The 25,142-nt window shown below is 36.3% G+C and overlaps 1 protein-coding gene and 1 long non-coding RNA gene across 2 annotated transcripts in view; both read right to left on the bottom strand.

Annotated features, from left to right (window-relative positions):
- Positions 1–19,901, bottom strand: part of LOC138386998 (uncharacterized) — a 35,245-nt gene extending 15,344 nt beyond the window's left edge. The window contains exon 1 of the long non-coding RNA XR_011233904.1: positions 19,826–19,901. This is a non-coding gene — a long non-coding RNA (uncharacterized lncRNA). The remainder of the gene's footprint in view (positions 1–19,825) is intronic.
- On the bottom strand, positions 13,228–14,169 carry LOC138386997 (developmental pluripotency-associated protein 4-like). The gene is given in 2 exon segments (XM_069473824.1): positions 13,228–13,553; positions 13,556–14,169. Coding segments are annotated over 2 exon segments (777 nt in total). The 5' UTR covers positions 14,007–14,169.
- Positions 19,902–25,142: the final 5,241 nt, after the last annotated feature.

The raw sequence follows: 25,142 nt of genomic DNA, 5'->3' as shown, positions 1-25,142 counted from the left end.
TGTATCCCATGTCATTATGGTCATGATATGTTGCAGACTAAATCTGACTTAGGGAAAAAAAGATATTTTCCAAAAGGATTAATAAGCTCAAACATTAGATTTTTCTACATATACTTACCTCAAATTATGTTCATCTCATATTGCCACATTCATCCACAGCATTCATTTCGAAATTTTACATTTGTCCTCTAGGTCTTATCCTGTCATTTGATAGTCCATTAATGTGCCATGGCAAACCTCAAAAACCCCAAACTCTTTACAGTTGCATACCAGAAGAAAAACAAAGTTATCCTTTTCTCTTCCCACTGCTCATTATTTAGCAAAGGCTAAAATGGGGACCAAAGGTATGAAATCACGTGGAATAAACACAAATAGTTGAATTCAATTAGTTGCAAAAAAAAGAAAAATTATTATAAGCAAAAGAAAGGTGTTATTCAGATGGACATCCAAAACCATCCTGTCTTAAGATAAAAGGTTTTTGCACTCTCAGAAATAACCTGTTTATCATCAATACCATATAATGATAATAATAGCCCCTTATAGAGCTCTGATTACTAGTGGCCACTGTTTTTTTTTTTTTTTTTTTTTTAATCTTGTTATGGGGGATACAGAATTGCAGGTTACATATGTTGCTTCTGTGCCGCCTTTCCCCCCAAGTCAGAGCTCCAGGCGTGTCTGTTCCCCAGGTCGTGCGCATTGCACCCATCATGAGGTATATATCCCTCCCTTCCCCACCCCCCCTTCCCGAGTCAGCACCTTCAAGTGTTACCATTCCCCAAATGGTGCGCAATGCACTCATTGTGTAGGCATACCCCCATCCCCTCCCCCACCCCCCACCTCAGTCTGATATCCAATTGGTGTCGTTCCTAGATGTGTATTTAGGTGATGTTCAGGGAAACCAATTTTCTGGTGAGTACATGTGATGCTTGTTTTTCCATTCTTGGGATACTTCACTTAATATAATGGGTTCCAACTCTCTCCAGGAGAACCATAGAGATGTCGTATCTTCATCATTCCTTATAGCTGAGTAATATTCCATGGTATACATATACCACAGCTTACTAATCCAATCATGTATTGATGGGCATTTGGATTGTTTCCACATCTTTGCTATTGTGAATTGTGCTGCTATAAACATTCGGGTACATGTGTCTTTGTTAAAGAATGACCTTTTTTCCTTTGGGTATATGCCCAGTAATGGGATTGCTGGGTCAAATGGCAGGTCTACTTGAATCTGTTTAAGATAACTCCATAATGCTTTCCACAGGGGTTGCACTAGTTTGCAGTCCCACCAGCAGTGTATAAGTGTTCCTGTCTCTCCACACCCACGCCAACATGTGTTGTTTTGGGTTTTTTTGATAAAGGCCATTCTCATTGGAGTTAAGTGATATCTCATTGTGGTTTTGATTTGCATTTCTCTGATGATTAGGGATGTTGAGCATTTTTTCATATGTTTGTTAGCCATTCTTATATCTTCTTTCGAGAAGTTTCTATTCATGTCCTTTGCCCACTTTTTGATAGGATTGCTTGATTTTTTCTTGCTGATTTTTCTGAGTTCTAAATAGATTCTTGTTATCAGTCCTTTATCTGATGCGTAGTATGCAAAATTTTTTTCCCATTCTGTAGGTGTTCTGTTTATTCTCGTGACTGTTTCTTTGGCTGTGCAGAAGCTTTTTAATTTAATCATGTCCCATTCATTTATTTTTGTTGCTGCTGTGATTGCCTTGGGGGTCTTCTTCATAAATTCTTTGCCTAGGCCAATGTCTGTAAGAGTCTTTCCTACATTTTCTTCTAGAATTCTGATTGTATCACGCCTAAGGTTTAAGTCTGTTATCCACCGTGATTTGATTTTTGTGAGAGGGTGGCCACTGTTTTTTAACATTTTTGCATATAGTAACTCATTAAATTCTCACAACTGAAGATTATTATTCCTATCATTTCCAGTTTATAAAAGAGGAAATTGATATAAAGACAGATTATTTAACTTGTCAATAGTCACCCAGCTGCACCTGTGTTCTATAGCGACATGGCTCTATCATCACCCCAAAGTACTGACATATACTCATACAGTGGGTGTTCTGGGGACTGTGAAGAGGACCCAGATGGTTTATGCAGGCCAATTCCATGTTGTATGGAACTTGAAGATACTGACTTGAATATCCCCTTTGGGCTTAGAATTATTTAGGAAATAAAAAAGAGCTACCATAACATTTAGAGGCTAGTGCACCATATATTGAATTAAAGTTAATTAAAATTAATATCTGAAACATCATTTATAAGCAAAGATTTTTATTTATGTTTATTTTTCCTCCCTCATTAACTCCAGGCCCCACTGAGCTTCTGAATACACCTCATTGTTACTGCAAATTATAGCCCATATCTATTTATGAACTCATTCTCTGTGTCACAAGAAAGAGATACATTCTCCAAATGAGTTTGTACCCAGAGTAGACTGAATATGATGGTTATCTAATCAAACCCCAGTGATATTTTGAGCTGCCCTTAATTCTACATTCTGCTGGTTAAATCTCTCTCTCTCTCTCTCTAGATACACACACACACACGTATACATATATACACACATTACACATATAGAGATATTATATGCTTTATGTATACACATATATACATATAATTTACTTTTATGTTCATGTGCACCATAAAAACATTTCAGTCAACAACAGACTGCAAATACAGTGGTCTCATGAGAATATACTGGGGTGCTGCAAAATTCTTATCCCCTGGTGACATTTTAGCCATCATAACGTTGTCGCAAAAATACATTACTCGTGTTTGTAGTGACACTGGTGTAAACAAAGCTATTGCACTTCCAGTCTTACAAAAGTGTAGCACATACAATTATGTACAGTACACAATACTTGATAATAAATGACAATTGACTGGTTCAGGTATTTACTTTTATAAATTTTATAGTGTACTCCTTCTGCTTATTAAAAAAATAAAAGTTAACCATAAAACAGCTTCCGACAGCTTCTTCAGAAGGTGTCCCAGAAGAAGGCATCGTTATCATAGGAGATGACAGCTCCATGCATGTTATTGCCCCCGAAGACCTTCCAGTGGAACAAGATTTGGAGGTGAAAGACAGTGATATTGATGATCCTAACCTTGTGTAGGCCTAGACTAACGTGTGTGTTTGTATATTAGTTTTTAACAAAAAAGCTTAAAAAGAAAAAAAAAGATAAAAACATTTAAAAATAGAAAAAAAAACCTTATAGAATAAGGATACAAAGAAAGAAAATATTTTTATGCACTGTACAATGGGTTTGTGTTTTAAACTATGTTATTACAAAAGTCAAAAAGTTAAAAAAATAAAAAGTTTATACAGCAGAAAAGTTATAGTAAGCTAACATTAATTTTATTGTTGAAGAAAGAAAAATATTTTGTATAAATTTCATGTACCTCAGTGTATAGTGTTCATAAAGTCTATAGAAGTGCATAGTAATGTCCTAGGCCTTCACGTTCTCTCACTGCTCACTTGCTGACTCAGCTAGAGCAACTTCCAGCTCTGCAAGCTGCATTCATGATAAATGCCCTATGCAGGTGTACCAATTTTTGTCTTTTGTACCATATTTTTACTGTACCTTTTCTATCTTTAGATACACATATACTTCCCATTGTGCTACAACTGCCTACAATATTCAGTACAGTAATATGCTGTACAGGTTTGTAGCCTAGTAGCATATACCATATGGCCTAGGTGTGTAGTAGGCTATACCATCTAGGTTTCTGTAGCGCATTCTGTGATGTATGCACGATTACAAAATCACCTAATAACACATTTCTCAGTGTAACCCCATCATGAAAGGATACACGACTATGTGTGTGTGTGTATTTTTATCATAGCAAAGAAAAATTGAATTTCAAAAAAAATCTACTTTTTTTAATGATATTTAACAGTAGGCTGATAAACGATTTGAAAGCATCACTTAAATTTCAATGTATTATGATTGAAATTGGCCCTTCCATTCTCTAAAAGCAAGTGGACAGAAGTCATGCCTACAGAGGTTATTTGTCACTATGTAAGCAGTACATCATCAGCTACTTGTGTATTTAACTAGAATATATTATAATTTTTGTGCCAAGAATCTGTACCTGTTGTCTGAAAAATGTTTTCCCTCATTCACCCTATCAGCATTTATTGAGTTTCTATTAAGTGTGGCATTGGTCTAGAGGCTGGTGATACAACTGTGAACGTGACTTACATACACACAGACATAATCAACAAACAAACAGGAGAATAATCTCCACAAATAGGGAATGTGGTAAACACTATGAAGGTGTACTCGGTTGAATACTGTCGCCCAAAAAATTCACATCCACCAGCACCTGTGATATCATCACCTTATTTGAAATTAGGCACCTAGTAAAGTTATACTCAATCCAATCATACTGGATTAGAGAGGGTCCCAAATGCAACATGACTCTTGACCTCATAAGAAGGGGGAAATTTAGGCACAGAGATACAAACATGCAAGGAAGAAAGCCAAGTAAAAGCAGAGGCAGAGATCTCAGTGATGTGCCTACCGGCCAATGAACATCAAGGATCACCGACAAACACCAACCACTCGAAGCTAGGGAGAGACAAGGAAGGATCTCCCCTGGAGACTTTTGAGAGCGCATAATCTTGCCCACATCGAGATTTCAGAATGGGAGGCTCCAGAACTGCGAGAGAATAAATTTCTGTTGCATAAGCCCCCCAGTGTGTGGTACCGTTAGGGGGTATCCTAGGGGACCGATACAAGAGAGTATACAGAAAACAGGCAGCAGTTTGTTAGCACAGACAGGGTGGTCAGAGAAAGCGCATCTGTGAGCGCTGGGTTTAAGGGGAGATCTCAAGTATAAACCAGCACTGTGAGAAATACAGAAAAGAAAAGAATTCTAGGCGTAGCAAACAGCAAAAACAAAGATCCAGAGCCCAAAAAAAGAACTTAAAGGAGGGCAGTGGGGCCTGGAGAAGAGAGAGAGAGAGACACCAAGAGATTGAGATGTGTGGGAAGAAGTAGGCGAGGTGAACAGGGGACAGATGATACCAACTATTTCCTAACCTGGAGGAACATCTACTCAGTGAGGAGCAAAGCCACGTTATTAATAGCTATAATTCATGGCAGGTAATAATAGACACTCTAACGAAGGTATAGTTCAAAGAGAGGAAGAGATTATTTCCTTCTGGAGACTAGTGAAAAATTTGCTGACAAAGTGCCATTTGTAGTGGGTTTTAAGCATGCTAATAAAATTTGGGTTTTGTCTTAGGTCAGAGTCCCTAAAGGCAAAGCCTGAGATCGGGATTCTCAAATAAGAAAGTCATTAAGGGAGTGAACTACAGATAAAGAAAAAAAAATGAAGTAAGGATGTGGTTTCTCGTGGTATCTAGCTTCATTCTGATCCCAAAGGAAAGAGGAAATGTAAACTGCATAGTGAAATCTCTCTTGCCTTGAGGCAAAGTCGCTGGGCTTTTGTAACCCCTGGACAGGGCAAAAGGGCATCAGCTACAAATGTGCAGAAGTGAGCTGGCCATAGGTGTCAGAGGTATTTCGGAAAGAAAGGATACTAAGGGCCAAGAGACTCTCCTGTTCAAATAGACTCCAGCTGACTGACCTTATACAATGCATATGGGGGGACTGGTCCTACCAAGACTGCGGTCTCTGCAGGTAGTCTCCACTAACTTTCCTCATCTCTGCATCATGGCTGCTGCATTTAGATTCTACAAAAAGATAACAGAAGGAAGAAAAGAGATTGTAGCTTCCCTCCTTACTGTAAGGTTTCAAAATGAGCCGGGTCAATGATGAAAATTTTTGTTATAACATTGAGAGTAGATGTGGGTCCACATAGCACGGTGGTTATTTCCAGACCTGATACATTAAGAAAAAGGGAGGGTAGGACACACTGCTGCCTTTGTTTTATCTCCGTCCCAAGAGACAGATGACTGATTAGTCACACCATCCTTAGGGATTGCAATACTTGTCCTAATTCCCCTTCAACAAATCCTTGCAGCATTTACTTTCTTAGCTTAAGTCATGCTTATTGGCATTTCTTTACCGTCGAGGAGATGTCATTAATTCTGGGGTGAGTTGTAGGAAAGTAAAGATAATTTCATTGAAGTGTTTTGCCAAGGTGAGAATCTTACGCAACCAAGCTTGTAATATAATGGAATAAAAATAAAGTCATTGCGTTTGAAGTTTTTATCTTCTAGATTTACTGCTGTAGTCAAGGATATATTAAAATACTTTTGGAAGAATATATATATTATAATTATATATACAGATAGAGGTAGAGTAAAGATATTTTATTTGATGATACCAGGAAACCTGGAATCCAAGGAAATATATGCGGTAAAGAATAGCAATGATAGAATGATAGGGCCAGTTCTTAGAGATAATGACAGAAATATGTTGATTCTTAGCCTGGTTACTGGTTTTTTATTAAACGCAAAGGGACTTCTGGGTTTAGATCAACAGCAAATTGGAGGAAAATCAGAATTCGGAGATTAGTTTCTTAAAGTCACATTAATTGTTATTGCTTCAATGACTGCAGGGCATCATCTGTAACTACTTTAGTTCCCTCAATTTTTTTTTTTCATTTAATGGAAGGAAACTTTCAGCCTAATAGCCAGCTACTGTTATTTTTGCATTAATATCAACACTGATCATTTTGCTATAACTGTTGGCAGTTTTCACCTTCTAATAAATAATTTATAGTTGTATTTTAATATAAGCAGTTATAAAGTACTTCTTACAGTTAAAACCCTACCAACTATTTTCATGTATTTTGGAATGTTCTCCAGGACGAGAAATATGATTGATTGTAATGTTAGTTGTAACAAATTTTTTGCTAACTCCTCCAGTTTTATCAGCACTGTGTTTTTTTTTTATGTGTCTGTCTATTCATACATTTCAAAATCACTTGTGGATTACATGGAGGTTTTAAATTAGTTTAAATTTTCATATATTTTATGATACTTTGCTTTCATTGTAAAAATTATCAAAGAACATTAACTTTATATATTTTATATATTTTAAATGTATCCTTATAAAAACTATTGGAACTATACCAAAATTTGTGTAATGAGAACATTTATGGACATAAAGTACTTGCTATGAAAACTGGGCTATTAATTCTATAGTAGGTTATAGAAATATGGAAATTTGGTATATTACATTTAATCACTCTTTAAATATATAGCTGTAATTTATTTTCTTATTTTGTTTATAAAATATAGTTGTAGTATCCAGATAAATACTATTTTTAATTTGAGAGAAATATTGGGATTATTTTATAGTTTCTTCCATATTCTTAGAGAACTTTTAAAGTCCTCACTAATCTATTTTTACTGAATTTACTGGAACTGATTGAACTAAAAAATTACATTACTTTAATTCCCTAAAATCCATATGTTGTCTAATCATGTAAATACTTAAAATGTGAGGCTTAGCTCTCAAACAGTACTAGAAAGTCTGTCATAAATATAATTATGCAAAATGTTTCAGTTAAATTTTTGTATTAAACATAAATATTAATGAGTTTATTCATCATTTTTATAGAGAAGCAGAAAAACAGTTAAGATACTGGGGCTAGAGCCCTCAGTTTCAGTTCAAATCTTTGCTCCACCACTTATTAATTCTGTCACCTTCCTCAAGGTATTGAAACTTTCCATTTTAGCATCTTCATTTACAAGATGATGAAAATAATAGTACCTAGTGTACGTGGTTGTTGTAGACATTAAATAATATGTTGTATATCAGGTATCTGGCCTAGTATCTGGCCCATAATTAATGCTCATTTAATGTTAGCTATTATTACAGAATTTAGCCAGTATCTTAGTTACAGGAAAAGAAAACTATTAATATATCTCATTAGCTAACAATCAAGAGAATGTACATAAATACATTTAAAATATAAATTATCATTTCTAGTAAAGACAATATAACAAAATAGAAATTATTCAAAATGTAAATACAAGGAACACTAACTTGCTTATTTCTCAAATACTTCATCAATCTTTAAGTCACACATACTCTTCTTCTTGACATAATTAACACCTTTGTAAGTATTCTGACACATCTTGAACATACTCTATTTCCTCATATTTACCCTTTATTAGGACTAGAAATTACCTAAAATCATTGAATTTATACAGTGAATTTTTATTAAAGTCTAACAAGCATACAGAAAAATAGACAAATTGATGAGTGTTCATTGATTTTTTTTTAACAGAGTGAATACCCCCATGTAACTACAAAATAGATCCAGAAATAGAATTTCACCAGCACCTCAGTAGGTCCTATCACCCACCTCTCATCTGTAGCCCCCTGAAATTAATCAGTACTCTCACTCCTATGGTCATCAGTTTCCGTATTTTTCAATTTTATGTACCTAGGAGCACATAGTATGTATTCATTTGTTTCTATCTTCTCTTGCTCAACATTATGTTTGTAAGATTCATCCACTTTGTTGTAATGTAGCAGCACGTCATCCATTTTTGTTGTAGTAGTATTTTGTTGCATGAATATATCATGATTTATTTACTCATTCTATTCTTGAAGCAAATAGATTGTTTTCTGAATTTATCTATTGTAATAATGCTGGTAGAACACTCTTAGACCTATGGGACATATATTTGTACTTCTTTTGGGTTTATACCTGGGAGTAGAATGCTTGAGTCAGAGGCCGGCGTGGTGGCTCACTCCTGTAATCCTAGCACTCTGGGAGGCTGAGGCAGGCAGATCATTTGAGCTCAGGAGTTCGAGACCAGCCTGAGCAAGAGTGAGACCTCATCTCTACTAAAAAAATAGAAATAAATTAGCTGGACAACTAAAAATATATGCAAAATATTAGCCAGGCACGGTGGTGCATGCCTGTAGTCCCTCCCAGCTACTCGGGAGGCTGAGGCAGGATTGCTTGACTCCAGAGTTTGAGGTTGCTGTGAGCTAGGCTGATGCCACAGCACTCTAGCCCAGGTAATGGAGTGGGACTCTGGCTTAAAAAAAAAAAAAAAAAAAGAATTCCTGAGTCAGAGGGTTTTAAGGAACTTCTGAGTCAAACTGCACATGCACATAATGCCTTTAACTTAAGTAGATACTTCCAAAAGGAATATATTTTAAAGAAATGGGACTTAGTGATTCTACATGTTACAAATGGGAAAACAATGGCCTGTGTGGTAAAGAGACTTGTCAGTGGGTCTAAGAAGTACCAGCCACACATGTGGTGTCAAAGAAGATTGAATATCTACTATCTGCCAGCCACTGTGCCAGGGGTTGAGGATAAAGTGGCGAGAGAAAAGAGCCATGACTGTGGCTCTCCCAGAGCACAAAATCTAGTACTGAAAACAAATATAAAATAAACAGTCAAGCTGATGAGTTTGTAATTATAGAAGAGTTGAGTACACTGAATAAAAGGAACATGATCTCAAGACATCATATGACAATATCATATGTTCTAAACTAGGAGTTCAAAGAAGTCTTCTCTTAGCAAGTAAGTTGCAATTGATATTCAAGAAGTGGATAATGGTTAAATAGATAAAGAGGAGGCAGAAGGGCCTTCCAAATGTAAGAAAGAGCATGGTCACAGAGTCATGATGGTGAAGAGAATGGCTCTTTCAGCAGGACCTGGGGGAGGTGGAGAGCAATGAGCCTGCAGAGACAGGCAGCAATGAGGCCGTACTTGGCCTTTAGCCATCCATTGTTTAGAATTTGGGACTGTTTCATAAGAATAAAAAGTCATGGAGAGATTTTAATATGGTAATGAGGGCGAGGTGTGGAAAAGATTGTGCCAGCTGCTTAGTGAGGACTAGATTGGATGAGGGCCAGCATGAATGCAGGGTACATAATCCCAGAAGTTCTGAGAAAGGATGGTACTTTCTTGGACAAAGGTGATGGCAATAGGAATGACCAGAAGCTGATGGATTGATTGCAGTGTTATGTAGTGAATAAAATCAATAGCACTTGGTGATGGATTAGATGGGTGCCATGTTAATAAAGAATGCATCAACGATGACCATGGGTTTCTGGTTGGCTCAACTAGACAGTAAGCAACTGGTTAATTCTGGGAATAAAATCATTTTAGCTGTTGATGTAGTTAAATCTAATGTAGCGCTTTTTTTACACTGTATTTAAATTCTGGAATTAAATCTAAGTGAAAATTGAACTGTTTTTTGTCACCTCCAGAAATGCTGATTCTCCTGACATGGCCCCAGATGCTGCCAACTTTTTCTCGTTCCTAGCATCCATCTCAAGTCTTTAGTCTTTTTAAAACTATATTGATGGTGTATTTCAGCATGAAACACATTTTTGGAGGTGTTTAAAGAAAACATCTGTTGTATGTGCATATGAAATTGATCAATGGTAATCACCCACTCACTATCTACTGATCAATTTGAATGCTATTGAGATATCATTATGAATTTCTTCTCATTTCATTGTCTACCATTACAGGCCATTCTTTATGAATTTGTTCTGGGTTTGGTTTATTATTATAAACCTAATGAAAACATTTCATCCACATGGAGCTGTCACAGAGATGTCTATGAATGTTTTGATTCAATATAACACTAGGTAAGAGATGCTTAACTGGATATATCTTCATAAGCTAAAATGTCTCTAAATCATATTATACATCTGCAGTTTAAGATTCATTTAGTATACAACTTGTCATATTTAAACTGTGAGTGACTCATACTTTATATTGTTCTGGTCAGAAACTAGATTTTTGGATGACTAAAAAAATGTGTTTTAAAAACTAGAAATTCGTGAGAAATGAAGAGCTAAACATATATCTTTATTTCCCTCTACCTAAATACATTTCTCTTTTTTAAATTAATTCTGCATATCACTGCCAAATTAATTTTTCCAAAAATACACCTTGCATCACATCATTGAATTAAAGACAAAAGATGCTTCCCTCTTACATACTGCATGAAACTGTTTCACACTTAAGGACTTCCATGAACTTTTCTTACCCTGAAAACACCTATTCATTTCTTTCTACTTCCTGCAAGTATAGCTCTACCATATTGCCCTTAAATCCCCGTTCTCCCTCAATGCCTGAACTTCTGTGCATGTTTCTCTCCTCTCCCACCAGCTACTGAAAAAGCCATCATCTCTCCAAATACCACCCATGATTCAAAGCTAAGATTAAATTTAACTCCTCCATTAAATTTCCTGTAATTACTCCAGCTCACAGTGATCGTTCATTTCTTCATTTCTTCTGTTACCTTGATTGTACATGTAATTAAAGTAAGTTGGCTTAAGCAATTAATTGGTTTTCAGGGTAACATTTTTACCATTAATAGACATTATATTCTGTAAAGAAGGAGAGACGAGACGGTCTGTTGATTAATTTACTGATTGATTAGAACACTCAAAAATGTTTATTAAGCACAATTCAGTAATTTGGCTACATTATTGTTTTCAAAGTTTTCAGTACCCTAGGGAATATAAAGCATTCCATTTATGTTGTCTAATCTTTCCTTATAATTCTGTCATGTAATTTTTCAGCAATTGGAGAGAAAGCCAAAAATGAAACCTAAAATGGAAGTCACTGAACCATTTGGAAATTTAAAGTCATTGAAAGTAAAAGCTGTGGAGATTAGTCACACTCTTACTGCATCTCTGAAGCAGCATATGGCTGAATGTTTCCTCATGAAGTTTAAAAGTTTGCTCATTGAACTCTTTAACTGAATACAAGCACCACAAATGCACATCAAGATGTCATCCAGTAATTATCACTAACAATTTTAGAACCATGTAGGATTCTAACTTTTCAGAGCTGAATATTAATTTGGGGATGCATATATTATAAATATATGTGACGTGCATCTTGAAAAGCATCTATATGTGATCGATGTTAAGATACACATGAGACAGCTATCTATGTAGCATATTCATTTATTTGTTCAATAATTTTACACCGAGCACCTGCCGTGGGACAGGCACTATGCTAGTTGCTAGAGGTACAACAGTGAAAAGAAAGATGTGAGCTCTGATTTGATGGAACTTACAGTTCAGATGTGCAGAAAGACAAATAGTAAAGAAATAAATACAAAAAGGGTAAGTCAGGATTATCTCATTTATAAACAAGTGTCATCATAGAAAAATGACAAACAGATTCTGCTGAAAGTCTTCTCAAAGAAAATAAAATTTAACCTGATCCCTGAGGGATAAGAAAGAGCCGGCTGTGCAAAAAGACCAATTCATTATTTTCTTTACTAAATAGGTCAGTAATAGTTATGGTGAGACACGAAACAATTTTTTTTTGGTACAAAATGTGTATTATTTATTACGATGAAAAATTCTGACTACTAACAACCAATGGGGATTACAGGGAATAACAATGTGAAGCTGTAAAAATATTCTGCTTACCAAAACTTTCCTCTCTTGCTTTAACATTTATTGAGGATTCTTGTCCAAACGTATTAATCAACATCATGATGGTTACAAATTTTCCAACTCCACCACTCCTTCCAGTATGTTACTTTTGCATTGGAGGGGAAAATATTCTCTGCTCTTACTAATAAAACAGTATTGTCTTACTAATAAAACAGTATTGAAAATTGCCAGTAAAACACAAGACAAGTGAAAAAAACAGCAGATCTTTCCCAAAACTCACTGGAGTATAAATCAGAAAGTACACAAAAAATTAAGAACTAATCAAACTCAGCTGGATACATTAAATATATGTAGCTTTTTTACTTTTTGCTTATTTCTACAAGAAAGCAAGCTTTTGCTCTGAAGTGGAAATAATACTAACAAAGTGCCTTGTGTTTTTAGCCTTTATTCAAAGTAGAAGTCCCAGGTTATTAAGAAAACTTTGAAAAATATTTTGTAAATGAAGTACAGAAGTAACAGTCTATTTTTGCTTTCAAATACTTACTACTACTTCTTCACTCACCTCCTTCACAACGCTCGGTTGAATAAGTTAAGAGCTCCTGGAGTCACTTCTATTTTAGAAGGCTAAACATCTTGTAATGTGAATGATTTCTCTTCTGGCTAACTGGAATTAAAGGCAATTTGTGAAATGTCTCTGTAGTCCAACCCACGGAGCAGCAGGCATCACTAGGGGTCTGAGGGTAACATCTCAGCCTGCCAGGCGGCATGGCCTGTGAGCAGATGAGCAGAGGACCGGAGTTCAGCTGTGGGTGGCACCATGGAATCCACTGTCAAGCTTTTCTGCCATTAATTTACAATCCTAGATGTGTCCTTTTTTTCTGGTATTCTATTCCCACTGTAGACTTTTTATTAAGACCTTGTTCCTGTGAACGCACGTGGGACACAACGTGTTGTCTTCAAGATGTGGGGGTGGAAACTTGCAGGCAGGAAGCAAGAAGAGCGCACTCACTCTCCCTCCCTGCTTTTCCGGCACCCAAGCTTGTCCAGCATGAAGTTGTAGGTGAACCCAACCATCTGTGTCTGCAGGGAGACTTCTCCCATGGACCACACACCACCTGACATCACAGTTCTCCTGTGGAGATTCCACTGCGTCCGAGGATGACCTGGCCCTTGCTGCAGTTCTGGCCCAGGAAGCCAACAAAGCCTCCGGGCAGAAGTTGTCACCACAACTGTATTAACTCCCTCAAGAAGAGAGGCAGACTCTAACACAGGCAACCCCTCCTCAAGGGGAGGACCTAATGCAGGAAGATCAGTCCCCTCATGACACATCCTTTGCTCTGAACTTTTCTGGGACATTTCCTTCTTGTGCACATTTGATTTTCTTTGTGAAGATACTCGGATCTTGGCCTCCTTCGCTGTGCAAGGAATATCCTTTTGATTTGGATATGCATGCTCATACAATCGCCTATATGTGTCCAATTTCTGGCCTTTGCTGCTTAGCTTTAACTGTTGGCACCAGGCCCGTACAATGTCCTGGTGCAGCAGATTAACTGGTGGCAGCTGAGAAGGTAAGGGAGGAATTGGTATCTTCTTCCGGGGTTTGGAATTGTCATTGTGTTCTCCTGCCTTCTTTGGGCAGGACGCTTCCTTATGCTTGGCAGACATTTTTCGTTTGGTCCCCTTCTTCGTTGAGGTTCCCAGTAACACTGCGCTTTGTTGATTGGCAGCCTGCTGATCCTCTCTAGTTTCTGCTGGCTCTTGTTCAGAGTTAGAATGTCCACATTCCTCCCTGGACTTCTCTGTGGAGTTCCACTATTTGCCTCTTGGATTTTCCATACTCAGAAAGAAGTGGAGGTTGAATTAAAAGAAAAAAAAATGTTCCCTGAAACAAAAATTTTATTTTCTGAGATCATAATGTGTTCTTGTGGTTCCAAATCAAAGCCTTCTCAACAAGATGATTCTGTGATGTGGGCAGCTGATGATTATTTGTTGTTTATCAAAGTAATTAAATAAATATTAAGGAGAAATATAATGGAAGGTTATTATTAAAAAAACAAGGTATAAGTCATTATGCCTTATAATTCTTTTTCTGCTCAAACCTCTGGTTCCTCTCCAGTACTTTCCAAGTGTGTGCGGCATGCACCCACATGGCCTAATGATTGAATGATCATACCTAAGTGCAGTAGGAGCTATCAAAAATAGCTAGCCTAGGAGTGAAGGTGTTTGTATTCTGGATCAATACTATTCAATAGCTGTTGATCTCCAAAACCTCACTTCCTCTTTGAAGAACTGGATCCACTTCCTGATAAAATGAGGGTCATGGTCTTCAGGAGTTTCCCACTCATGCTTCTGAAGACCCTTAGATTTCACAGAACCCCTCAAGGATCACCCATCAGGGGAAGAGGAGAGATAATGAGAGGGATATCGGAGCAGGAAGAGCTTTATGCCTCCCTCTCCTACTTCAATAAAGTAAATTCTGACATTATATATTTTATATTTTGGGCTGCAGAGTGAGGTTTAATTACAAGAGTGACTTTTGTATCTAAAATGACTTTATAAACCATCAGACTAGCTGATTTGATGAATCCACTCCCTAATGGCAGTTTAAGAATACATGTTCTTCAAAACTGAGATTAAAATTATGATCATTGCCTTAAGATGAAATAAATGAATTGGAAATTATGAGATCCAGATGTTCTAACCTTATTGGTTTAACCTTTTGAATAACTTGGGCCCCTTTATCTGGAAAAGATGAGGACCCAAACATAGGGAAGGTTCAATGCACAAATGATTACAAATGCAAACCACGTTGTGCTTACCACCAGGTATTTGTGTAGCATGTACCAGCTGTTTCCATGCAATAATTCTCTTTGGATCCCAGCTACCCCAGGTGTCCCCTGGGTAACCACTACTGTCAGTCACATGCTCAGAGCACAGCATTGACCTGGTGAACCCTAAACAAAGGCAAATCTTAAGGTTTCTCTTTGCCATTTCCATTCTGAAATTTGAAAGGCTCACTAAAATTAAATGTGTGATGATTTATGTGGCATTAAAGGCAAGTAGAAATTACGATTGAAATTTAAAACATTATGTTAACCCATCATTCCTTCCCCAAATATGTAGGGTGTCTTATTTCTACAATGGATGGAAACCAGTAATTAAGTTGTGCATAGATTCCATGCAAATTCACTTTGTGTATAGTACATAATAGCAGAAAAGTGATCATTATGGGCTACTTCTGGTTGCTGAATTTCTATAAGAGACAATGGCAGCAATCTGGAAGGATGTTATTTTATATCATCAACATTAAAAATATATACATATTTCCAATAAAATCTTTGCAAAACAAGATCTAATCAAGCTTTTGAAATCAGTTTTATACAAGATACCTGCTGTGATGATTCTTATTACACAACATTGAAAAAGAAAGAGGGGAAAGGATTGATAGGAAAGAAAATAGGAACTGTTTATCTTTAAAATTTGAATTACTAAAAATATTTTCCACCAATTTATTTTCTGGAAAATATAGAGACGATATATTTTTCTGTCTACCTCAAGTGATAAAATGTTCATCTGAAAAACCAGATATGTTTTCATACTCCACATGAGTCCTTAAGAAACATTCTTTCTTCAAATGAAGTCCCCCCCACCCCGCGTTGGCTTTAATTAAGTTTAGAATAGGATACTAAAAAATGAATGTAATTCAAATTACTGTCTAGACCAACAAGTTCTAATATTTCCCCTTACAGCTGTATCCTGCTTACGATGTTTTCATGGAAAGTTTCACCTAAATCAGATTTCTGATAATCAATCACATTTTAAATGCAGTAGGAGAATTTGTTGTTGAAAGGATTCTCCTAGAGAGATCAGCTGAATTAATCTGCCTGGGAGCTAACACACAATCTTTCACTGCTTTCACTATTGTATACCTCTGTCTGTACACTTAACAAATCTGCTTAAAGTGAGGAATACTTGGATAAAGCAAATGTTTAAGTATCTTTAAATGTTATCTAGCAAGCTGCTGTCAGTTAAAATTGTAAGAGGGTTATTCACCCCGACAAGCACTATCACTCCATAAAACTGTCCAAGGGCATCCGCTGCCAATGCCCCCCAGCCAAGCCCACCAGGAACACAGCTCCAGCTGAACAAGCTGGGTTTATACCCTTTGGCAGTGAGGAACATTCGCCAAGGGGGACCATGGATATATTCATTGAAAGGAATTAGTAAAGGACTTGTTACAGAATCTAGGGTTAAATGATTTTGGGGAGAATTCAAGGAAGCAGGACTTTGCTCTGGATTGAATACACTCTCAGGAAGTGGGGGTAATTCTATTATAATATGATTTGAATATCTTAATATATCTCATCTAGAAGAAGGAAAGACCAGATCCTAAAGCTGTAACAGGTAAAAAAAGAAGCAATCACTCATATTAGATGAGAGATGGGGGGTTTTGGTATTTTTGTGGCTCGGACAGGGCTCATGTGTGATCCATCCCATGTTCAGACATGGTTGGGGAGTGGTCTTATTTTTATGTTGTTCTGTCATGTTTACCCAGTGTGGCTAGTTTGTGAAATTGTTTATGTTCAACAGAGCAACACCAAGGCCTGCCTGTAAGCATAGGCCAGCTGGTATGGACATGGAGTTCTAGATAGTAGTCCCATACCAGGCCGGCTCCTGGGTGCCAGGGGCAATTTTTCTCTTTCTCACTGTGAATGAGTTCAAACTTCTGCTTAGCATTGTACTGTTTCCCACAGTGTCATATTTAAATAACCAAGTCTGCATGTTTAATTTGCCTGAGTAGGCCTATTGAATTCAGCGTACTTCTAACAGTTTCAATGCATTAAGTCAATAAATTTGAACTTAAGCTATGCATGAGTATCCATATATTCTTGATTTTCTGAGGCATCTTGATTTCAAAAATTCTGCACCTCATTTGTATACATTCTCATATCTCAATTTGGAGGTTATAAATTATAGTCACTGTATACAGAAATAAGTCCCTAGGCACTTTCATTCAGAAATTACCAAAAATTCATGTTTGAAATCCTTATTTCTTTTAATGTGCACCCTCTTGTTTAATTTAAAACAGTGTCATTGCCCAGTACACAATACAACATTATTTACATAATATTTGTTGATTAGCATTTATCGAATGCCATGTGACATGCACTGTGCCAAGCACTTCCCATAAAAGAGCTGATTTCAGCCCTGAGCAGCCCAATCACTCCAATTTCAAAGACAAACATTGTGATTTGGCAACATTGGCTGTTGCCCCAATTCACAGAAGAGATGTGAGTGTGACAGATTTGAACACAGGTAGTCTAAATCCGGAACCCAGTCTCTTAAGCACTATAAAATACTAGGCTATGTATCCTGGGCAAAATGAAAAATTCTAGTATCTCATCTCTTAATTCCAATATCTTAAATTTCCACATGCAAAGTTAGAAATAACAAATGCAATAAAGTTGAAAAGGTTCAGAGAAACGAGGAAACGTGTTTGAAACAGCTAACTTAAGATTCTTCCTAAAGGAAAGAATTGAGATACACATTTGAAGGTAGGTATAATTTTGACCTGGAAAAATGGCGGGAGCAATATTTGAGTTAAAGAATGAAATGTCACAGAGAAAGAAATGATTGCTTTGGGGAAAGCCAGCTAGAATAGTTTAGCTGGAGTTGAAAGGGAAAAATGTAGCATAAAAAATAAAAAGGTGAAAACGATAAAACTGGGTCCTTAGCAGAAGACATTGCATAGGAAGCATTTCGATATTTCCCTGTTAGTGAGACTATAATGCTTTTGTGTTGTGTTTCTGTTTTAATCAGAAGACAAACATGATGAAAGCGATGGATTAAGCAGATTAACCCCATTTTTCTACAGATCAAATTTTACTTTGCACCACTCCTGTGTATGTAGTCCAAATATTTCACATAGTCAGAGCAAACAGTTCTAGAAGACAGTGGTAGTCAAGAGGCCAACTAGCCCGAGGGAGAAAATAAATGAAAGAGATGCACTCTCTGAGTCAAGCCAGAACAACAAAGCCTACTGTGATATTCTGGACAAGTGCTTCTCCGTGTGAGCCCTGGACCAGCAGCATCAACATCCCTAGGAACTTGTTAGAAATGCAGATTAGCGGGTCCCACCCTAAACCTGCTGAATCAGAAACTCTGGTGGTGGGGCCTAGCCATATCTGTTTTATCAGCCCCCTGGGTGACTTAGGTGAAATCAGTACAAGCAGCAGCAAAGGTATCACCTTGCAGCCCATTACAAATGCCACCTCAATATCTGGGTCCCGTTCCAGATGTACCATATCAGAATCTTCCTGGGAACCAATTCTCCCAGGTAATGCATGGGTACGTTAAACCCTGAGAAGCAACAACCCAGAATGTGTGCTAGGATGTACACTTTCTGGATTCGCCATAGAAAGGTGAAAGGACCTTTCTGTGGAGGTCAAGACAGCTAATAAGTTGGTTTTGTTTCCATCACATCCTCTCTGGAATGCTTGCATACTTGCCTGTTTCTTTCCCTTTCCTACACTTGAAGCCAAGCCTGACACTGCAGCAACATGTTCCATGTGCCCAATTCAGGAAAGAAGGCCTATATTCTTCTGCTGAATATAGACATCTCAAAATATTAAGTTTTATGTCTTACTACTCAATAGCTATGTAATCAAATAATTCTCAAATAATTCTCATTCTTGAGTCCACATCACTGTTAGCCCTATTCTTTAAATTCTGATCAGCCCTCTCTCCCCAACACACGTGGACATACTGAATTAAAATCTTTGCCAGCTGATTCAACAATACATATTATTAAAGACACTGGGCTGGAGAACCTTTGCTACTTTAATGTTTAACAAAATGCTTTCTGGTCCCAGAACTAATGTCAAAGTAGGTGATCTCTACATCACTTGTCCCAACTTAACTTTTCTAATTCTTCACTTTTTCCTCTGTCTTAAAGGCAACCAATAAGAGAGGCATTTGGATTAATAAGCCCCTTTTAAAATTACAGGAAAAAAAAAAAAACTCCAAGAACTTTATAGACAAATAGTTATTCGTGTGTTTTATAAATACATAAGGATACACTTTTCCTAACCCTTATCAGAGAGCCAAAGAAATTGGGGATTTAGACGTCTTAATGGAAATGGAAAACCTATTGTGACTCCTTTTAATCATGTCTGGTTTAGTTTCCACTACCTGTAGTGACAACATTGTTAAGCCATTCAAAGTTGGTGCTTCTCCATTCGGAGACCTTGCTGAAGATTTTTCTTAAGACTTCCCACGTCTGGATCCAGCTATACTTAGACACGTAACAAATTCCAATTCAGTCACCTGTATTAATTGAATACAGCCACATAGTGTGTATAAAAGCAAGGGCTGTCATCTTAGTTTGTGCTGCTAGGAAAAAATACCCAAGACTGGATAATTTATAAAGAACAGAAATTTATATCTCACAGTTCTGTAGCCTGGGAAATTCAAGGTTAAGGTACCAGTAGGCTTAGAGTCTGGTGAAGGCTGCCCTCTGCTTCCAAGCTGTACCTTGAATGCTGCATCCTCCAGAGAGGATGAAACCTGTGTCCTACATCGTGAAAGGAGCAGAAAGAAAAAAAAAGGTCTAGCTAGTTCCCCGCAGCCCTTTTGTAAGCATTAATCCATTTATGAGGACAGAGTCCACATGGCTTAATCATTTCCTAAATATCCCATCTCTTAATACTGTTGTATTGGGAGTTAAATTTCAACATGAATTTTGGAGGTGACATAAACATTTAAACTATAGCAAACTCTCACCTCCTTCTCTCTCACAATCAAACGTTGAAACACTGGAAAATTATGCTAGAAAACTCAAAGGGAGTGAGCAGAATGTAATTTTAAGCCTTTATTCAGGGAGAGAAAATAGGAGGCAAGAGAGTGGGAGACCTCTCATGGCTGTCTCCAAGAAATTGCACTAGTGACTTCATTTCCCTTACTCCAAGGGGCAAAAAGTATATGACAATACGTTAATTATGCAATGTGTAGAACTTCTTCTTTGGAAATTAGATTGATAAGTTCAAAGGTCTGTCCAATCTTAAAACTTTGGGATATGGCCTGGAAACACAGACAGCACTTAGTCTATGGTATAATTATCCAAAGCCATTTATGTACTCCAGACAATATTTGCAGGCATATTAGAGGACACAAGAGACAAAGAGTCTGTTCTTGTGAAATGTATTTTATAATAGACAGGCAATAGAAATAAATAGATAAATTAACACTATAAATACAGATTCTAATAAAAGCCATATGAAGCCCATGTTAATAATAATATTTATGTTTTAACTTAGATGGTCATACCATGGAGTTAATGAGGCAACAGGTATATTTTCCTGTGTCTGTCCTACATTTCTGGCATATCCTTGCACCTTTAGCTTTGATTCCCAAATATAGATCATTGTACTAGTATGATGAGAGGAAAATATAGAAATAACAATAAAAATAAATTTTTACTATTACCAAAAAACTAATTTAGATCTGCTGAAAAATTATTTGATTAAGAGCATTAATAATCTCTAATTCAACACAAATATGTATCACAGAACCTGAGATTGCCAGTTCAGAGCCAGAGTATTTTGTTTCTTATTTAAGAAAATGTTCCTACTTCTTGGCACAGAAATTATACTGATAATTATTGCTTTTATTTCTGGTTTCTTGGAGGAGATTTCATTCTACAGAACACTAAGCAAATGACTTAACACATCTTCATATGATCTTAAATACGGTACTTGCATCCAAAGTATAAAAGCCACTAAACAAATTCCATATCACAAAGTGCCATAGGTAATTTAGTAGGATAAAGCAGAGGCAAATGGGATAAATCCTTTTTTAATAAGGTTCACAAATCCTTCACTTAAACAGGGAAGAAAAATGAAAGCAGAGAAGAAAAAAGACGTATTTCTTACCAACACATAGAAAGCCACTACAAAATTGATTAAATGAGGAATTTAGACCTACAAAAATAAGATTCAACAACAACAACAAAATCCAACATGATTCAACCAGAAAAATCTCTTGTGTTGCTTTAAATAAAAGGATAAGGTAAGATTGTCCCATGGGTCAACCTAAGCCAAAAGATTATATTTAAATACCAACCATGAAGAATTCTGCCTTTCTTGATGGAACATGTCTAAGTCTTTTAAAACTCCATGAAGTTAATTTGTGCTGGCACTTTATGTGTTATTTTGTTAATATTGTTTTGCTTTGTTTCATTTTTCCTTTCATGACCATGTTGGGCATTTGGATAATAATGTGGTATCAAAAGAATCTGTTGACTGAAGTCCTCATTATTTAAGCAACTAAATAGTTATCATTTATTTACTTCCCCAAACAGATTTAGATGAGAGGAGTAGCATTCAGGGCTAATCCATGTTTCTTAACTGCATAAGCCAAATATTGTTATTTCAATTTATTTTACATCTAAATATTCTCACCTGCAAAATGAGTATACGTTAGGATCAAACATTTTATCTAAGAAAAGATGTCCTTCCAGCCAGGCACCCTGGCACATGCCTGTAGTCTGATCTACTCGGGAAGCTGAGGCTGAGGCCAGAGGATTGCTTGAGTCCAGGAGTTTGAGACCAGCCTGGGCAACAAAGTGAGACCCTGTCTCTAAGAAAACAAAACAAAGCAAAACAAAATGAAACAAAACAAAAATATATCCTTCCAGTTGAACTATTTATGCCCAAATCAATTTTTTATTTATATGGGCTTTTGCTCTCTTCATTCTAAGACCATATTGTAATTTTCATATAAAGCTATTTATTCTCAAAAGCTTTCCTGACTTTATTCTAATTTATCAATCTATAACACTCTTGTTGATGTTCTTTGCATTACTGTTTATTATTTCACGTCAGAGAATAATTTTCTCATTTGCGTGACACTAAAATTGTTCAGTGATATTTGAAAAATGTTACATGTGGATATATTTAATTGCCTTGAAATAACTAAAATTTTTTCCTAGAAAATAATTGCAAGCAAATCTGTCTTGTTTATATTAATAGTCATTACGAAGAGGGTGAAATTATAGCAAGTATTTCTATTATTAAAATAACTATCCTTCTTGAGACATTTCTATATTAATTTAACAAAATATGGATAAAAAATTTTATGGCTAAATTCCTAATTTTTAATAAACAATGTTTAATTCAGATCTAAAGAACACATATCTGAAGAAATATGAGAGAATCTGAATTTTGTGATAGTAGCTAAAAGATGAAATAACCTGTTTCTAATTATGAAATGATAGATCTCTTTAAAGCCAAAAGATTCAAAATCTTTACACTTTTTACTTTCACATTAAATAAAGTGTTATTTGTCTTGTTACAAAGAAGGAAGGAAGGAAGGAAGGAAGGAAGGAAGGAAGGAAGGAAGAGGGCTTTAAGACAGACAAAATCTGCATAGGAAAATATTTAAAAGGAGAAAGATTTTTATGATCTGAAGAGAAACCAGAGTATAGGAAAATATTTAATGCAGCGTTTCTCAACATGTATTGTACATACAATTTATGCTGAGCATGAACATTTCTATATTAATATCCATTTATTATAGTGCCTATCAGAAAATATAACTAGAAAGTCAAAGTAACAATTTATTGTTTATTACTGCTTAGGGTGAGGCTAGAATTATTTAAGGATAAAGAGGAGTCACATTAAGGAAATTATTGAATAAGTGATAGTTTATTTGGTGTGGATAAAACTATGAAGGTGGCTTCCAAATGACTAAGGTTTAAAAACTAGTGTACTATAAATCTGTCCTTCAGAACTTGGGATGAGTAAACTGGAAAAGATGTCAGCAAGGAAATACTAGCTATCTTTAAATATTTTCATGACTAATTCCATAGAACAGGATTCAGATCAATGGGAAACAGCTACACAGTGCATATGTCTACTCAACGGAAGGAAAGTATTTTTATAAATCAAACACTGCTAGAAGGTTGTTCATTGAAAAAGAGTCACATAGTTACTGAATTTAAAGGAGAATTTTATTTCTAAAGGAATTAGGTCATGCAGGCGGAAGTGAACCTCAGGCCAAAACTGTAAAGCTATGCTTCAAAAGAGAGAAAGAAGCAGGTATATATGCTAGATGGGGTGGCAGGGTATACAATACAATACGTATACAATACAATACATATACATACACAATAAAGTGTAGGAGTTCACGAATACTAATGGAGGACACCTGCACACATGTGCATTAGGTTTACATGTATGTAACACACAAATGCATACTACCCATGTTCACTCAAGGGTGGAGATTAACATTTAAATCCATTCATTATAATGAATTATGATGAATGAATTAGGTCCTATACATAAAAAGGTAAAATGTAGGGCACAAGTCCAGGAACTGCACATCCTCAGAACACTGTCCAAAACCCATCTGCAGCCAGCAGTCATCCAGCAATAAGATGTTCTTTGTGGTCCAGATAGTTGACATGTTGGAAAACAGGAGGAGGGCACCCAGTGTTCAAATGAAGTTAAGCAAGGGGACTCCCATCCAGCCTTTTGTCTCTCTCAAGCCGGCCTTTGATAAAATCTAGTAATGGTTAGTAAGGGGTTGGGGGAGAGAATGAATGAGATGTGACCATCCTTCCATCCTGCCATGGCCAGGAGATTTAAAAGTTGGTACTTTTTAGTTGAAAGAAGGTCCATGAGTCTGTTGGAGTTGTTTGGGACTTTTATTTTAGTCCCCAAGATAAAATGTGCTGATTCCAACTCCTTGTCATCAGTGGAATTTAAGAACAGGCCTGGCAAACAGGAGATAGGGATATGTAGAGGGAATTCAACAACTGGAAAGTTTTCTGGTTTAGGAGACCTTTCTCAACCTAGAAACGTTGGGAGAAAAAAATGTGTATATGTTATGAACTCATTTTTTTCCACATTTACCAGGGATAATAAAAGCTAAAAGTAATTTAAATACACAGGACTTTATTAGCCAGTAAATTCAACCTCCATAAAAATAGAAAGTGGGAAAATAGATTTCGGTTTTACTTGATTCTACTATTCATGTTCTCTCAGCTGGGAAAACTTTAAGAATCAGCAGAACTCTTGGCCAGTTAAGACAAGTCTCCCATAATGGTTTTTCTAACTTGAAAAGGTACTAAGTTATCAAATTTGATTGTCCATAACACAATAACCCATCATCATTTTTGGTAACTTAATCACATGCTTTCTTTCTTGTTATTAAGATGATTTTTTTTGGCAGCAAATAACAACAACAAAACAACCAGATAATACCATAATTACAGTTACTTTACATAATAACAAGTCTGGAATAGGAAGTTTAAGGAAGTCATCAATAATTTAGAATCTTTCCATTTGCCCATGCTTCTTGATGTGTTGGCTTTTTGTTTTTTGTTTTGTTTTGGTTTGGTTTTATTTATCATAGGCTTTTGTCTCACAGCTTCAAACTCTAGACATCACAATTTTATTCAAAATTAGGAAGCAGGGAAGAAAAATGCTTTCTTATTCTGAGTCTATGTCATCTTACTGAGATATAAAACAGTGCTTGAAGACCCCCCAAAGATTTCTCCGTACATCTCATGGACCAGAAAAAGTTCAAATAGCTGTAAATGTCATTGGAAAAGTTATATCTGGCAAACAAGAGAGGCAGAGACAGGAGTTAGTTTAGATCAGTCATGATTTACCCCATGATGTTGGACACATTGCTGTTGCACAAAACAGTTGTAGTTCTGATAGCAGGAAGGGGGAGAGGGTGTTGGATGAGCAATAAAAAAGGTGGCCACATAAATCTATTCATTCAAGGAGATCTAAA

Source organism: Eulemur rufifrons, chromosome 7 (assembly GCF_041146395.1).
Source record: "Eulemur rufifrons isolate Redbay chromosome 7, OSU_ERuf_1, whole genome shotgun sequence".
Taxonomy (NCBI): Eukaryota; Metazoa; Chordata; class Mammalia; order Primates; family Lemuridae; genus Eulemur; species Eulemur rufifrons.
This window is presented reverse-complemented; position numbering and strand designations above follow the sequence as displayed.